Source organism: Pogona vitticeps, chromosome 2, assembly GCF_051106095.1.
Source record: "Pogona vitticeps strain Pit_001003342236 chromosome 2, PviZW2.1, whole genome shotgun sequence".
Taxonomy (NCBI): Eukaryota; Metazoa; Chordata; class Lepidosauria; order Squamata; family Agamidae; genus Pogona; species Pogona vitticeps.
Window position 1 is genome coordinate 177,711,032 of NC_135784.1, and position 16,005 is coordinate 177,727,036.

The 16,005-nt window shown below is 50.7% G+C and overlaps 1 protein-coding gene across 5 annotated transcripts in view; it reads left to right on the top strand.

The window, feature by feature from the left end:
- The first annotated feature begins 3,202 nt into the window (after positions 1-3,202).
- LOC110078628 (semaphorin-3F) overlaps positions 3,203-16,005 on the top strand; it is a 32,438-nt gene continuing 19,635 nt past the window's right edge. The window contains exons 1-5 of one of the 5 annotated variants that reach the window (XM_072991410.2): positions 3,203-3,353; positions 6,418-6,543; positions 14,790-14,950; positions 15,230-15,292; positions 15,822-15,941. In XM_072991410.2, coding sequence (XP_072847511.2) covers positions 6,441-6,543; positions 14,790-14,950; positions 15,230-15,292; positions 15,822-15,941 — 447 coding nt within the window. In that variant the 5' untranslated portion in view covers positions 3,203-3,353; positions 6,418-6,440. Of the gene's footprint in view, positions 3,354-3,384; positions 4,050-4,458; positions 4,570-6,417; positions 6,544-14,789; positions 14,951-15,229; positions 15,293-15,821; positions 15,942-16,005 lie in introns of those variants that run through there. The other 4 variants (XM_072991408.2, XM_020792995.3, XM_020792994.3 and 1 more) reach the window with 4 other exon arrangements.

The window sequence follows — 16,005 nt, forward strand, 5'->3', positions numbered from 1 at the left end:
TCCTCATTTCTTTGGCTGTTTTCTCAGGTCCCATCTGCCTCCACCATGTTTGCGCTCCACAGAGTGTTGCTAGGCACCTCTGTCCCCATGGAACGCCTTCTACCAGCACCTGCTGGCAGTGAGAATAATCACAGCCCCCTCCCTTAATCAGACTCATTTCACTCCCATCTCTCTCTCTCTCTCTCTCTCTCTCTCCCCATATCCCCCTGCGGTAATAATGCCCCCCAGCCCCTTTCCAAGAGTTTGGGGGAAATCTGGAGCCGTGGGAATGATTCCTGCTGTGTGGCATACATGAAGGATGAAGGACGGGGAGTGAGACAGGAACAGCTCATGCATGGGCTGCAATTCCTAACAATAAGGCTGTAAGCTGAAAAGAAGCATTTGCACTAGTCTGGGAAATTTGGGCATGAGGTGGGGGAGGGTAAACTTTCAGCATGTGGAAAGAGAAGGCATTTCCCCAACGTGCATTGCTGGTTTATACTTATTTATTTTTGAATTGGAGCCATTATACATAGAGATTCCCATCATTCTGTGCTCTTCCCATGTGCCCCAGTTCTTGGGAGGAGGGATTGGGATTTTAGAAGCATGACAGTGAAGTTAGTAATACAAACTTTAAGGAGAAAGGCTGAAAGGGGTGGGGAGAGAAATGGCCATTCAGAAACTCAAGGTACACAGGATAAGATATTGCTCTAAGTACAAAATACAGAAATATATTCAATCACAGACAATATTTCCCTTAAGTGCTATTCTTTTTTTGAAATTATACAAAAAGGGTGTTGGTTTCCTGTGCCTGTGAACGGAGGTTTTCTGGCGGTCAGTTTGTACTGAGTCTTCCTGGGGAGAAGATCATGTGAAGAACATAGGAAGTTGCCTCATGCAGTATGGGCGAGGGCAGGGCAGGGGGTGGGCAACTGTGAAGGGGTACGGACCAAACACGCACCCCAGTGTCATTCACCATCTTGAAGGAAATTTGGAAACGGTAGTCAACCAGCAAACGTTTATTTTAAACTGTTTGCACACAGCTCCACCAGACTGTTCAAGTCACTGTAGTCTTTGCAATGAAACCAGCTCTGTTCCACTGAATCAGCCCATTTGACTCAATGGACCAGAACTAAGGGCTGGGGTGAACTCATCTTTACTGCACCCACTATCCATGCTGTCCAACCAATAGCTTTTGTCTTGCAGCTTATATACTGCCTTATAATACTCAATCATTCTCCGGGCAGTTTCTAACATAATTATGCAAACTACTTTGCCCCCACTGAGCAGGGTACACATTTTACCAACCTTGGAAGGATGAAAGGTCAAATCAACCTTGTGCTGACTACCTGAATCCATCAGGATTAAACTCAGATCATGAGCAGAGGCTTGACTTCAGTACTGCAGTATAACCACCGTGTTGTGGGGCTCTGTGACTGTGGACAGTATTTTTTTACCATTCATGTTCTATTGCTACATCATTTTCATTGGCTTACATCTCTGTTTTTAGAGCGTTTATCTGGTCCAGTAGACTTCCAAGGAAAATAAGTTAGCAACTTAGATTGAATTAGAGCAGGCCCTGGAGGCAGAAGCAGCTTCCCAGAGCTGTTATGACACAGCAGCAGAGACATAATTGTAAAGCTACAAAAACTTTTGATTTTGTTTTTTTGGTTCTGTATCTCAGAGCTTGAGCCAATACAGGGGGTCCTTGATCCAGACCCTGGCGGGAGTGGCAAGGGTCCTTGTCCAAGCCCCCCCCCCCGAGAATCATTGCCAGTCAGTGCACATATATATTGGGATGGGTAAGGCTTGTACCTCTCCAGTGTTATTGGACTCTTTTTGTATGTTGTGGCATATCTAAAGTGTAGCCCAAAGCTCAAGAATGTAACTCACAAACTCAAAGGCCACACAAAGAGCCTCCTTTATGCTCATTTATGGCAGGGAGCATGCAATATCCATCTCAACTGGCAGATGCTGCCTGGTGTGGAAGAGGGTGCAGATGTTGCAACTGACCAGAATATTCCCGCTTGAGGGAAGGACAGACTTGTGTTTCCCAAACAGACTGCTTTGCACTCCTTAGCATACTCACTCCACTCAAAGGAGGTGGAAGATGCCTTTCCATCACCAGCTTTGAAGTCACGTTCAGCTGGCTGTCCGGTCAAGTACTTTGTGTGGAGCTGTGTGTTGGCGGAGAGACAATGCCCTCAGATCTTAACCACAGACAGCAAAATGTCTTGAGCGGATCCTGCTTCCCTGCATTCTGCAATCCTTGAAGAAGGCAAAGGAGATGCCTTCAGGCTCCCAAGCACTGGTGCTCTTTAACTGTTTTTGGATTCGGGACTTAGTGGTCTTCCAGAGGGGAAGGCCTCTTGCAGGGAACATTGGGCTCTCCAGGTGGTGTTGGGCTGCCCCTCCTATCAGCCCAGGCCACAGTATGGTGGGTGGTGGTGGGGAAGGGATGAAAAGAGCCCTGGACTGAAAAGAGTGGCAGGAAGGAGCACCACAGATTTCACACCTTTTATTTACCCTAGATAGGAATGTATACTATTTCACATAATTCAGTGGAGCTTGAGAGAACTCTCTCTTTTGTTGGTAATTTGACCAGACATTTGGAAGCATTTTTTTTACTAAAACAAACACCCTGATTGTAACTGAAGTCCCAAGAAGTAAAATGCCCCCCCCCCTGCTCTGACATGGGGCAAATCAGCCTTGCCGCATGGCCCTTTGTGCTGAGCAGGGAGGGGGCTGGATTCCTGCCCCCAGGCTGTGCCCTGGGAAGCCCCCACTGCTCTTGGAGGCTCCGTTCTGGAAGGGTCATGAAATGAGATGGATTGGCTTCCAGCTCAGGCAGTTTGCGCGCATGAGGACTGTTATCCACGACTTTACCCTTTCCGAGCAACTTGACCCGATCGGTATGAAACCGGAGGGGTGCACCTGGGGTGGAAAGAGCTGGATCCGAGCGGAGGAGGGATTGGAAGCCAGCCGGCGGGAAGACAAATGGCCAGCCTCTCTTGTCAAGGTGTCTCTCACACACCTCTCCTCCTTCCAGCCGGATCCGCTCGGGGCTTCACCACCAGCTCCTGACATCCCGCCTTCGCCGGCTTCCTTCCTTGCCAGCTTTCCTCTCCCTTCTCTGGCCCCCCACAGGTGCCGCCCAAGAATGCTGGGGAGAGTCCAAAGGTGCGGCGCGCCGGATGCACACCGCTCCAGAGGAATCTCTTCCCCCCCCCCCCCGGTCCCCCTGCTCAAGCCTCCCTGGCCGGCCTGGATCGAGAGGCCGCCGGGACACTTCGCTCTCCCTCAAGTTGTCCTCCATTCTCCTTCGCGTCCCGAAACTGTAGGAAAGCCGATTTATTTTAGGCTCCGGGGAGCAGGTATTTATGAGCAACAGATACTGCCAAGCCTTCGATTCTAGAATTGGGAGACGTTAATTTTCTGGACTGCGGCTGTCAGAACACGGCTCCGTTTCTGCGAGCTGCCACCCAGATGACCAACCTCTGATCTCTCCTCTCTCACCCATCACAAATAAGGGGAAGAGGAGATGCCTTGGCGAGCGGCTTCCTTTTCCCAGCCGTCATCCTCCGTCTGCCGGCTTCCCTTCCGTAATCCACGGAATCCCCTCCTGTTAGGAAGGAAGCGGCCAGAAGAGCACCCCCTGGAAGGTTTTAGAGCCGATCCCTGCTTCTGGCGGCGGCAGCGAAGGGGTTAAGCTGTCCCAGCCCGTCTCGGGGGAGGGAAGGGTCTGGTTATCTGGTACAGCGAGAGGCAAAAGGAACGCGCAAGCCGATTAAACGCCGCGCTCGCTCCTTCCATCCGCGCTCCCCCGTTTTGTTTCGCTTTTCCTCCCCCCCCCCCGCCCGCCCGTCCGTCCCCCCTCCAGGCCAGGTCACTCCCGCTATAAACCCAGGGCCTCTGGTGGTGTGACGGTGGGGGAGGGCAATGTGTCCCTCTGTCCTGGCCGCCCTTCGTCCTTCTGCGAGAACATCCCTCCGCAACTTTTTCTCTTGGGCATAAGCCCACTTTGGGAGGAGAGCCCGCCCGTGATCTGGACGCTGGGAATCCAGGCGGGGGTAAGTAAGTAAGGAGCTAACTCTGACGTCCGCTGTTTTCGCGACCTCTGGGATCCGATCCACCACCCCCACCACCCCTCAAGACACACGTATACCTGAGATCTTCTTACACCCAATGTCTCCTACGAGCCTCCCTCCCTCCCTCTCCCTCCCCCCCCCCCCCCGCGGACGGTGAACCTCGCGGTCTCTCCCTTTGCAACTTTTTCTCTCCCCAAGTCACTCCTAGCCTCGGTAGTTTTTAGTCCCCCCCCCCAACAAAAAAACTGTCGGTGGTTCCCCTTTAAGCCGACTCTGCTCCACATTGCAGTCGGACCCGATCGGTGATTCCCTAGAAAGAAACTCGCCTTCCCCCACCACCACCACCTCCCCTACCCCCCCCCCCGATTTCTGTAGGGACTTCGTTGTCAGGTAAAAAATGTCAAGGCGGAGGAGAGGGGAAGGAGGGCTGCCGCGCTCGGTCTCTGTTTAAGCGCCGCCGAGTCGCCTCCGACTTAGGGAGGCCCTTGTCGGGATTTTCAAGGTACGTGAGACATTTAATGCATCGTTTTGCCGCCGGCGCCGCCGCCGCCTCAACGAGTTTCGTTTGGCCCAAGGGAGAATTTGAACCCAGAGCTCTCAGGGATCCTAGTCTAGGTATCCCTCTACCCACTACACCCCACGACGACGGGTTAGCCGTTCCTCAGTCTCCGTCAAAGGAAGTCCCGCCGAGCCCTGTTGGCACCTCAAGGGCTTTTAGCCCAAGTTTTCCCTCGGCGGCAGCGGCCGTGTGGCTGGCGGGCCACGAAGCGAGCGCCGGGCAAGCCGGGCCCGCCTTTTAAGGTGCCCAGGGACTCTCCCGCCCTGGTGTGTGTGTGTGTGTGTGTGTGTGTGGTTCCCCCCCCCCCCACTCTTCGGGAAAGCGAGCGGAGGAGCGCCGCTTTTGGCCCGAGGGAACCCGCGCCACTTCCGACGCAGAGGCGAGGAGGGTGCCCGGCGCCTTGAGGGGGGGTCGGGTTTGGCTTCCGTGAAGCGAACGCGGGTTGCCCCGAGCCGAGAGAGAAAGGACGCTCGGAGTGCCTCGGGCGGCACAAGCCTTGTGCAACGTGTGTATGTGTGTGTGTGTGTGGGGGGGGAAGGAGGCAGGCAAGGAAAAGCTTCAAACTGGGGTTCACCTGTGGGGCTGGGGCTCTCGGAGCTGGGGGGGGTTAAAGAGAGAGGAAACGGTGTGGCAGAACCCATGAAAAAATGGGCGCAGGATGTGTGTTTGTGTGTGTGTGTATGTGTGAAGGGAGGAAAGTTGACGCCGTTGGCACCTGGGGCCATTCGGGACTCCAGGTCCCAGCATGCAGTGCTTCTGCAGCTGCACCTGGTTCAGGTATGGGAGCGGCAGGTTACAGCACGTTGCCTGAGCCGGGGAAGGGACAGGGCAGAGCAGAGCGCTTACACACACACACACTCGCACGACACAGACACACACACACACCCCGGAGAGGGAGGGGTGGACTGGCAGGCAGGCCCAAGCCCCAGGCCCTGTTGGCACGAGTCTTGAGCTGTGCTGGTGGTGCATTGGGGAGGCAGGAGGGCCTCCCCGCAGCCCCCGAGACGGAACTGCTGTTGGCATTGTCCCCTGGCACCTGTTCTGTGGCATGGGGAAGATTATAGCCCGGCTGGGGCGCGGGGAGGGATTTCTGCCGTTCCTGCCCCCCCCCCCTTGTTCGGAGAGTGATGGCGCCAGGAGGCCACCAGCCAAACCCAAGCCTGCGTCCAGAATGGCAGCTCAAACCTCGGTGCCCTCTTCAGAATGAAAGGGGCCGTCCCAAGATGAAAGCACCCTCCCCACTGACTTAAGGCTACGCCCGAGCTCCAGCAGGGGGCGCTCTTTTCAAGGCAGTGGCGGGGGTCCCCCACCCCACCCCTCTTACTCCCAGGACAGACGGGAGTCCGGCGAGGTAGGTTTTCTTGGTGGCGAGTTTTGGGGGGGGGGGAGAAAAGAGGAAGACCCAGCTGGGGACTCCCATTCTCTGCACCCCAGCTTCAAAGTGCCGCTGGCCTATAGGAAGGGGTGGCCTCTGTGTGTCTGTGTGTGTGTGTGTGTGTGTTGGGAGGAGAGAGTCTAGCAGAAGCTGGCAGAGGCAGACCAAGCCTTTGAAGTGCCCATCAGCCGCTGCCGCCACTCGGGTTACAACTGCTTGGATCGGTGCCCGGGAAGGATGGACGAGGCAGGAAGCTTTGATCTCCGTTACTCCAAAACAGCGCCCTCTAGGCCTCTTCCCACCCGCCTGCCCTTCCCTGCAGACGCGAAGTAACCCCCGATGCGTGTATAGCTTCCAGACGTGCCCCTCTGGCCATCGAAGGGGCCAGGATTCACTCCCGTCTTCTCTTCCGACAGGTGCCTGCAGGACGCCCCCTACCATGGTGCCCAGGCTTCCCCTGTTCCTGCTGGCGCTGCTCTTCCGCTGCTGTCCGGGCCACAGCAGCCTCACCGGTGCGCCCCGTGTCTACCTAACCTACAAAGGTAAGGGGAAGCTCAGAGAAGGGTCGGAAAGGACAGCTGGGGCGGGCGATGGCTGCCCAGCCTCCAGATGGGCAGTGCTTGTGGGTCAGAGAGTGTCCCCGGATGGGATCCGGTCACGGCGGAGTTGGAAAACAATACTTTTTGGACTACATCTCCCAGAATCCCCCAGCTGGCATAGAACCTGGGATGGAAGAAGGGTTTCTTTCATTCGGTAGCAAAGAGACCCCCGTTCGGTTTGCAAAACGTGTGTTTTATTTTTATTCGACGTTTCGAGTTATAGACCCTCCCAGCCCCTGCAGCTGACGGGACAGCCTAGCTATGGTGTCTCAGAGCAGCGGGCTAACACTGGAAGCAAAACAAAGCGAAGCCAAACAAATATTAGAAAAATATAGCAATTAGCTCCCTGCTTGATGAAAGAAAGTTGGAGAATTGTTTGAGTTTTAACTTAGCTGATTAGATATGCTTCAGACAGCATATGAATAAGACAACGGTTTTGAAGCAAAAAAAAAAATCTGTTTTGTTTGGGTCTTTTAAAAAAATATGAATACAGATGTGTTAGCGCTGGCACCATGTAAAAATAAGTTATTCTCTTCTGTATGAATGAATACCTTTGAAAATAATCATGTGTGTTTTTATATTACAAGCAATTAACAATTCAAAGTGCAGCCTGATTATCTACAGGTTTCTTTTATCAACCAAGATTTCTAACTGATCAGTCTGGTTAATTGACAACATTGCAGCCTTACTAGTAGTACAAAATTATCATGGGCAGGAGGGGGTCGGATTGGGGAGAGAGAAAGAGGGAGTTTATTCTTTACACATCATGTTTGTGCTTCATATCATTGTGATTATTTCCAGGGCAACCCTTTTTGCTTTCTCTTATAATTGTGAACATTAAAGGAGAAACCAGGTGGAGAGCCCTGAAAATAATCGGTCAGTGTTGTGTACTCACAGAATCATAGGGTGGGAAAGGATCGAAAGGCTCACCTAGTCCAACCCCTTTGTTTGTGTCCATTTATTTATTTGTTTGTTTTCTTTTTGCTTAGACCAGTGGTTCCCAACCTTGGGTGCCCAGATGTTCTTGAACGACAGCTCCCAGAAACCCTGGCCAGCACAGCGAGTGACGAAGGCTGCTGGGAGTTTTAGTCCAAGAACATCTGGGGACCCAAGGTTGGGAACCCATTGGTTTATTGCAAATGTATATATTTATTTATTTATTGGTATGCCATGGGAAAATGCTTACATCCCAGATGGTACGGAGGTGTAGCCTGAAATATAAAGGCATGAAAAAAACAGAGGAAAATAGAGAGTCTGTATGTTGGTCAAGTTGTGGTCAGGTGATGAGAGTAAGCAGCAGCACCATGAAAAAACTGTGGCTACTTCCCTGGTGCTTGTGGCATCTTTGCTTCCATGGCGGATGAGAGCAGAGGCAGCCCCCTGCAGAAATACAGGACGGCACAGTAGCAGTGGAGTACAGTTATTAAGACAGAGCATTGCTTTTATTAGCTCAAAAAAGTGATGGGTGTTGCTAAGCCAGTCCCTACCTCACAGTCTAATAGACTTCACAAGGTGGTTGTGAGAATGCAGTGGGATAGCTGCCATGTATGCTGCTAACATGAGATATTAGGAGCAAATGTGAGATATATATTTATATTTCTATCTGTCTGTAAGGGAGTGTGAGCTGGGTGGATAGCCCAGGGGTTGAGGTATCTGGGTGCCGAGCCAGAAGTTGGGGGTTCAGTTCTCCGCTGTGCCTCCTGGGAGAAGGGCCAGCCTGTGTGGCCTTTGGGCAAGCTGCACGGTCCCAGGGAACCCCCCCCCCCCAAAGAAGAAGAGAATAGGAAACCACTTCTGAGTACTCTCTTCCTGGAAAACTTTAGAATGGGTCTTCATAAATCAGAATCGACTTGATGGGATGCAGTTATTAAAGAAATATAGGAGCCCTGTGTGTGTGCGCACATGCATGGGTGCACATGTGAGGCATATTTTCCTGTGTGATCAACCTTTCCAGGATAGCACATAAGGTCTGTTATTCACAGCAGAAGACGTACTTTGCGTCAGACCAAAGGTCTGGTTTTGAGCATCAGTCAGGGTCCAACCAAATCCTCAGGGAGATTCATAATGAAAGCCTACCTAAAGTGTCTTTTCCCCACTGCTGCACCCTGACGTGGGGCAGCTGAAGAAGGCGGGGGGTCCACCACTTGCTGTTATTGCCACTGTCCTGGAGCAACAGGTTCCATAGGCTAAGAAAGATACTTGTGGAGCATTATGTTGGCAGGTGCTTATGCCTTGTGAGAAATAACTCCCTTTCCCCAAATCAGCAAGGGGAGAAGCAGTGCAGATCAGACACTGGAAGGGTTAGTGTTTTGAGTTGCAGCCTTTGGGGATCCTCTGCCAGCGTGGCGGGCTTGTGGGAGCTCAAGTGTAGGAAATGGCCACAGGTAGTGTCAAATTCCCAAGTGGCTTTCTGAGCAGCCACGGTCAACTGTGTATGCCGAGGAAGGCCATTCAGACAGAGGTGTTCAGGCAAACTAGACATTTTTCCAAAAGTCGGCACTCGTTGGTGGCTGAGAAGTTTCATGTTAAAACTATGCACATTTAGGAGCTCTTCCATATTGAAGTCCTGCTCCTACATTCAACTATGCATTTGGAGTAGGAAGAGTGGACTTGCTGCCGAACAGGCCTTTGTGCCTACAGGTAGGGAGTGCGTGCGTGGTGTGCGTTGATGGCCGCTTTTAGCCAAGCAGAGACAGTTGGGGGCCTCTGCTTCCTTTCTCTCTTCTCCAGCCTCCCTCCCCCACCCCACCCCAATATAACTCCTGTGACCTTGGTGGGTTCCCCCTACACTCTCTGTTCTCGGGGATTCCAGGATCTGGTTACTTGCCAGCCACAGGGGAAAGGATTTCCCAGAAGGGCTTAAAATACCCAGCATGCCATTCAGAGAAGGGGCTGGAGTACACTTTAGATAGATTCCCCTTTCCAAAGCACATTGTGGGGAAGGGGGAGAAGGAGAAAGAGAGAGAGAGAGAGAACGCCCTGGGGACAGAGAGGGGCTGGTTTAATTTCTAGGGTTTGCATGCTACGGGACCTCCCCAGAGGCACCTTTCCTCCATGGCACTCCTTGCAGGGGCTTCCTCGTGCTTTCCTAAAGGGACTGGGACTGGCCCTTGAAGTGTGTGCATGCGGGAGGGAGGGAGAGGGAGAGGGAGAGAGGGGCAGAAGGAGAGGTCTTTGGCCAAACGACAATTCATTCCTTTAGGCAGCAATAGCTTGGCTATAAAAGGCAAAGCTCCGGACATCACTCCGATCTGAACGGTCGTGTGTGCGTGCATGTGTGTGCAGACATGCAGGCACATGTGTGTTGTTTGTGTTTACACACCACAGAACTGCATCTGAGAGGCAGATGCATCTCGAGGGTATAGACATTCTGGATCAGGTCACTGTTCAACGGAAAGGGATATTTGCTGTGGAGTTTGACCAGCTCATCATCCGTGCCAGCGGGGTGGGTTTATGGTTTAACCTGGGCATTAATATTTGAGAACAGTGTGGGTAATGGGGGGGGGGAAGAGGCTGGACAGTGGCATTTATGCACAGAGATCTCTTGCTTATTACAATGTTGTCTGCACCGTGGGTTTGGCCAAAGGGGTGGGCAGTTGCACTGCTACCTAATGTGGGGCTTGTGTTTGGCACAGCTTGGGGAAGTGACCTTTTTTTTTTGGACCACAGTTCCCAGAATCCCACAGGCAGCATGACTCCTGGTATGTAACTTGGCCAAGCTAACTGAGGAATTCTGGGAATTGTGGTCCCCAAGAAGTAGCATTTCCAAGGTCTGGTGTTCAGGAAGATCACAAATTTTGTTTTGTCCAGATGGTGTTCCCACCGTGTTCCAAAGCTGCACAGAGTGTTCTTATACCCGCTACAGCTGGTTCATTTAATCAACAAGGGAAATGAGCCTGGGATAAAGAAGCCCCTGGACTGAATCAGGTGGCCTTGGAAAAGCCAACCAAGCTCACCCTCCAGCCCCAGGTAGCCAAAATGCTACGGACAGGCCATCGGGGCTAATTGCAGTACAGAACGTTAATACCTCTGAAGTACCCATCCAACCAGGCTGTTGCAAGTAGATGATGCCCATGAAGCACTTTGGGAACACGGACGCCCAGCATCGGGGATTAGGAACCTGTGGGCCTCCTGTTAGGCCAGTCTTTGGTCAGTCCTAGCCCATCTGACCGAGTGCAGGCACCTGATGATAGTAGTTAATCAATACGTGGAGGACTGGAAGTTACACTGCCCAGGGATTCTCTCTGTACAGTTAATGAAAAAGCAATGGGCAAAACCCAGATGGTAGACCCAGTTAGAATAGGCACAGTGAATGAATGGGTCTCTTTAAGTCAACACTTACATAAATCTCAGTAGTTCAATGTGTCTACTCTATTCGGAGGCTAACCATAGGATGTGTCTATCATAGGAGCTGTTGGAGGGTTGGAGCACCTGAAGGGGGCCCGGGAGTTCAAAGCCTCCTTGTGCCTCCCAGGCAAGCGGCCAATCTGTTCTGGCTTGGGGGAATCTGCATGGCTCTGGCACCCCACCAGGAGGAGGGATCAGTAATCTCTTGCTGTATACTTTGTACCTAAAAACCTTAGGAGGCTAACCGTAGGTTGGAATTTGAGTTGATGGGATGTGGCTGTTTATGTTCTTGTTGTTTAGATACAGAACTTATATACTCACAGATAAAAAGTTTTGCAATTAATTCTTTTCTCTAGTAACCAAAGTCTAAGTATTCTAAGTCTGTCATGTTACAATTCTAACTCGATGAGCAATCATTTCATGCTTTTGATGGCATAGCTGTATCTTTTATTTACTGTTGTAGTCCGGGGTATGGAAGGCTGGCTGGATAGCTCAGTGAATTAGGTAAGGAGTTCAGTTCCTGACTCTGCATCCAGGGAGAAAAGCCAGCCTGTGTAGCCTTGGGTAAATTGCACAGTTCCAGAGTGACCACAGAACAAAAGCTATGGTAAACTACTTCTGAATACTCTCTACTGAGAAGGGTCACCATTAGTCAGAACACACTTGATAGCAAATAATTATTATTATATGATGGAGGAGGGATATCACTGGCTTGTGCTGCATCTTTTGATGCTATCTAGTGTCCTGTTGTGGGTATTGAGGACATGAAAAGATGGATAATAGAAAAAGATAAGAGTTTAGTAGAGACTAACCGTTGGTAGCATTCTGATTTTTTTTTTAAAAGTCATATAAGAGCTACTCTTTTAGTTGTTTTTGAGAAATGAGAAAGTCGAGTGTTTGTCTCTTGATGATTACAGCCATAACTCTACCTAAGTTTTGAAAGTTTACCCTTGGCCCTTAAGCAACTTCAACTAATTACTTTTAAAAGTAGTGTTCCAAACTATTTGTATTGCTCTGCAGAGTATGGGAAATAGGAGTATACGGAATTTAACCAGTCCTTCTAACTGTCCATCTGCCTTCCCAGCTTCCATGTAAGACGGAAAGGTAGACTCTTTTTAAGATCTCGCTCTCCCAGGTTGAGAGAGAGCTTTTGATTTGAATTTGTGCAAGAGGGTGGTATGAAGCCAGGATGCCCCTAGGCAACTTCCTAACAGCAAAAAGAGAGTAAGAACCAGATTTACAGCTGCAGTGAAATCCACCACAGTCTTCCATTGCTTCTATTGTTCAACCTCAGAGGCTCATGTATGATAGATATGGCCAAGATCAGTTAAACTTCCTACTCGTTAAAGCAGATACCAGTTCTAATGGAGGATGAAAGTTTAAATAAATTATCTGTGTGGTAGGCATCTGAAATGGACGTGGTTTCTCAAAACCCTAAAACAGTCGACCAAGTGTGATTTGCATTAATGCAGTGTGCAGAGAATGGGTGGGTGATTTTCTTGTTCCTTGTTTTGTTTTGGTGTGTGTTTTTTTTGCCATGATCTTTCTCAATGTGTATGCAAAGATAACAAGGAGTTTGGTGGCCTTTCCTGTCTTGCCGTGGCCTTGTGCAAAACATCCAGAGAAGGTCTCCTGTCATCTTAAAGACTGACAGGAATTTGTTTGGTGTGTGCTTTTGATGACAAAAGTCCACTTCATCTGATTCAGCCGTGTGTCTGCAGTCCAAAAAAGTTTCAGCCCAAGAAGTTAGTCTTTTAAGCGACACTAGACCTTAAGGAGTCCTTTTGCTGCAACAGACCCCCCACCCCCCTAAAAAAAAAACCACCCTGAAAACACTCCATCATCCATCCATCTAAGGGCCAGGGAAGCAGGATGGTGAAGGTTTTTCATAACGCGAAGTTGTTCGCTTTCTTTCTCATTTGTACTGCTTAGCAACTATCTCCTTGTTTGACCAGCAACAAAACTGCCAAATTTGGCCCAGGGAGATTCCAAATTTATCCAGTGGAAACGTCATGGGTGAACTGGTTGCTCAAAGACAACAAGCAGTCCTTAGGGACTCACTGGGTCTAAAGACCACTGGTAGTAGCGTTGGCATCACCTTTATTTCCATAGCAATCGTCTAGGGCAATTTCACCCTCTTTACCTGTTACCCTAGTGACAAGAGGATTTTCACTGTGCATACTCCACTGGTGATCAATAGGAAGAAGGGAAAAAGCAGGCCTGGAGAAGTTACTTTTAGCCTTCTACAGTACCTCCCAGAGTTATAGTCTGATACCAGTATTTAATCCAGTTGGTGTCTCCTGAGGAAGAAAGAGGCTTTCTGGATGTTCTGCTTTTAATACCTTTTCTGTCATTGTTTATAATGCCTCATAATCCCATATTGCTTGCTTATGTACAGGTTCCGGAAAGGTTAGCACCGCTCCTTGATATACTACCAGTGTTATATAATGGGCATTGTATGTCAGATCTGGGTGGTGTGCCTAACAACATCCTATCGCTGGGCATCTTGCCATGGGGGCTGCATGACATTTATTGTGGGGGCCAGCGGAGGAGGGGGAGAGAAAGGATGACAGTCTTCCACCTGCCATGTGTTAATGCTTGGAGAATGCCATCAGGTTTCCTGGATCCTGCCCCCAGCTTTCCAAAGTCAGGAAGGGAAAGAGGCCTGCTAGCTAGGGATCCTTTGCTGCTTTTCTCTGATTTACCTTTCAAAAAAGAAATTAGAGAAAATTGGAACTTGATTCCTGATCCAGCTAGACCTATTTTCTTCCCCACCCCCACCCCCGCCCCCACCTGTCTTTCTTTGAGCTCCCCGGAAATCTGCTCTTCTTCTAGGCTTTAGCCCACTTGTCCAGAGGGATTAGGGCCAATTTCAGCCCATGTTCTCTGAATTCTTGCCCAGACTTGGCTCTGGAGGGTGACTGGGCTGTCGGAGATGTCCTCTGGCCATCTCCCCAAGGTCGCCGCAGGTGGGAAGCTCCCCACGCCACTCTCTGATCTTCGCCCATGGAATGCGGCTAAGGGGATTGCTGGGGGATTTAGGCTCTTTGCTGTACCAGCCGCGGAGCGCAGTCCCCCCCCAGCGCCCACGTCAGCTCTCTCTGCCTTGAGCCACTTCATGAGACCAAAATACCCCTTGAGCTCAGCCCAGACCAACCCCGGGCTGGACCAGGCCCAGGCCAGGCCAGCCATTACATGGATTAACGTAGGCTCCAGCTGCTGCCCTTTTGGTGCACGAGGAGAGAAGGCGAGGAGGGTAGAAAAACAAACGCTTCTGACAACCCCCAGAATCCCCCCAGATAGCAGGTTCAGTGGCCGCTGCTGAGTAGAGGAATCAAGGGCTTGTAGTTCTTTAAAAAGAACCTTTACCCCAAGCCCTCATGGAAGAAGGAGGACTCTTGTCCTCCATTTGGGGAGCCGCCGCCAATCAGCAACCGGGTAGCCATGTGTCCTACCCTGCAAGGGACAGATCTTCTGTTTAAAGGCGCCCTTTTAATTGACAAGTGGTCTAGTCCAACATACAGACCACTTGTCTGCTCATCCCCAGACAGTCCCTGGTTAACAGACTAAGCAGGCACATGGGTAACCTTATCACAGCTTTGCCTTTTATAGCGGCATATATTCTTGGGTCAGATGTGTTGCATATTTGAATAAATTATAACAACTCAAAAATTTTGCCTTCATTAGCATGTGACAATTGTATGTGCATTTGTGGGTGTTCATCTTTTCTGTCGTGGGTGATGGATGGCTAAGGGGCCACCCGAACAGGGACTGGGCAGGGCTTGGAAGCAAAGGCTTGTGGAAACAGCCCATGGCTCAAAGGATACTCCTCTTCTCCCCAGAACTTCTGGAGACTCGCACTGCCCGTCCCTTCAGTTTCACCTTCAACACAAGTGATTATCGCATCCTTTTGGTGGACCAAGACCAGGAGCGGCTCTACTTAGGGGCACGGGATTTCCTGGTGGCCTTGGATCTTCACAATATCAACAAGGAGCCACTCATTGTAAGCCTGACGGAGAGACCTGATCGGAGAGGCCCAGGAGGTCCATCGTGTCTGCTCCAAAGTGTGGGCAGATGTCGTAGGATGGGGCAGAGAAATGGGATGGGATAGGATCGGTGTTGCAGAGGAGAGGGCTACCAAGGATCCTTGGGTTCTAGCCAAAGCTTCAACAGGATTGAAGGAAAGTGACTGAAAATCAAGGGGTGGGGGGGGGCAAGAATATTAGCCTCCCAAAGTCATCTTCAGTCTCTCTCTGTCTCTCTACCCTCCCCACCCACCCAGATCCATTGGCCTGCATTACCAAACCACCAGAACGAGTGCCGTTTGGCAGGTAAAGGTCAACAGGTGAGTAGTTGTCATCTGTTCTGCCATTCTCTCCTCTGAGCCCTAGGCTGCTTTGCCTCATCTCTCTTAGGTTCCTGTGGATATTTGTCAAATAACACCGTGGTTCTATTTTGCCCTTGATTCACCCAACTCATGGTTGTTGTTGTTGTTGTTGTTGTTGTTGTTGTTGTTGTTGTTGTTGTTGTTGTTGTTGTTGTTGTTGTTGTTGTTGTACAGGGGAGCAAAGAAAAGTGTGCCATCCTCATGTGAGCCACTTCAGGGAGGCACACTTATCTATCTACCCGTTCTTGCCTTCACAGTATTTCCTTTGCTATTCTGTGACCTGGCTGAACATGTGGCTTTCAGCTGTTGTGTTGCTAATGGGGCACATCAACCCCCCCCCTTGAGGAGGCCCCCATCTACTAGAGCTTGAGCCTTGCCGTATGATCTTTGGAGGAGAGTCTGGGACGAGAAAGCAGGGGTTAGACCAGTTTCTCCCTTAGCGAAGGAAGCCGGCCAGCTCATGCTCTTCTTCCTCTGTCCTCTCTAGGGTGAATGTTTCAACTACATACGGCTGATGGAGCCCCTGAACCGCACTCACCTCTACGCTTGTGGAACAGGGGCCTACCATCCCGTCTGCGCCCTCATCAATCGTGGCTGGCGCTCTGAAGTAAGCAAAGACCATTTCCGTTGGGAGGAGAAGAACCAGGGCAGAGCAGATCTCTTGCTTGCTA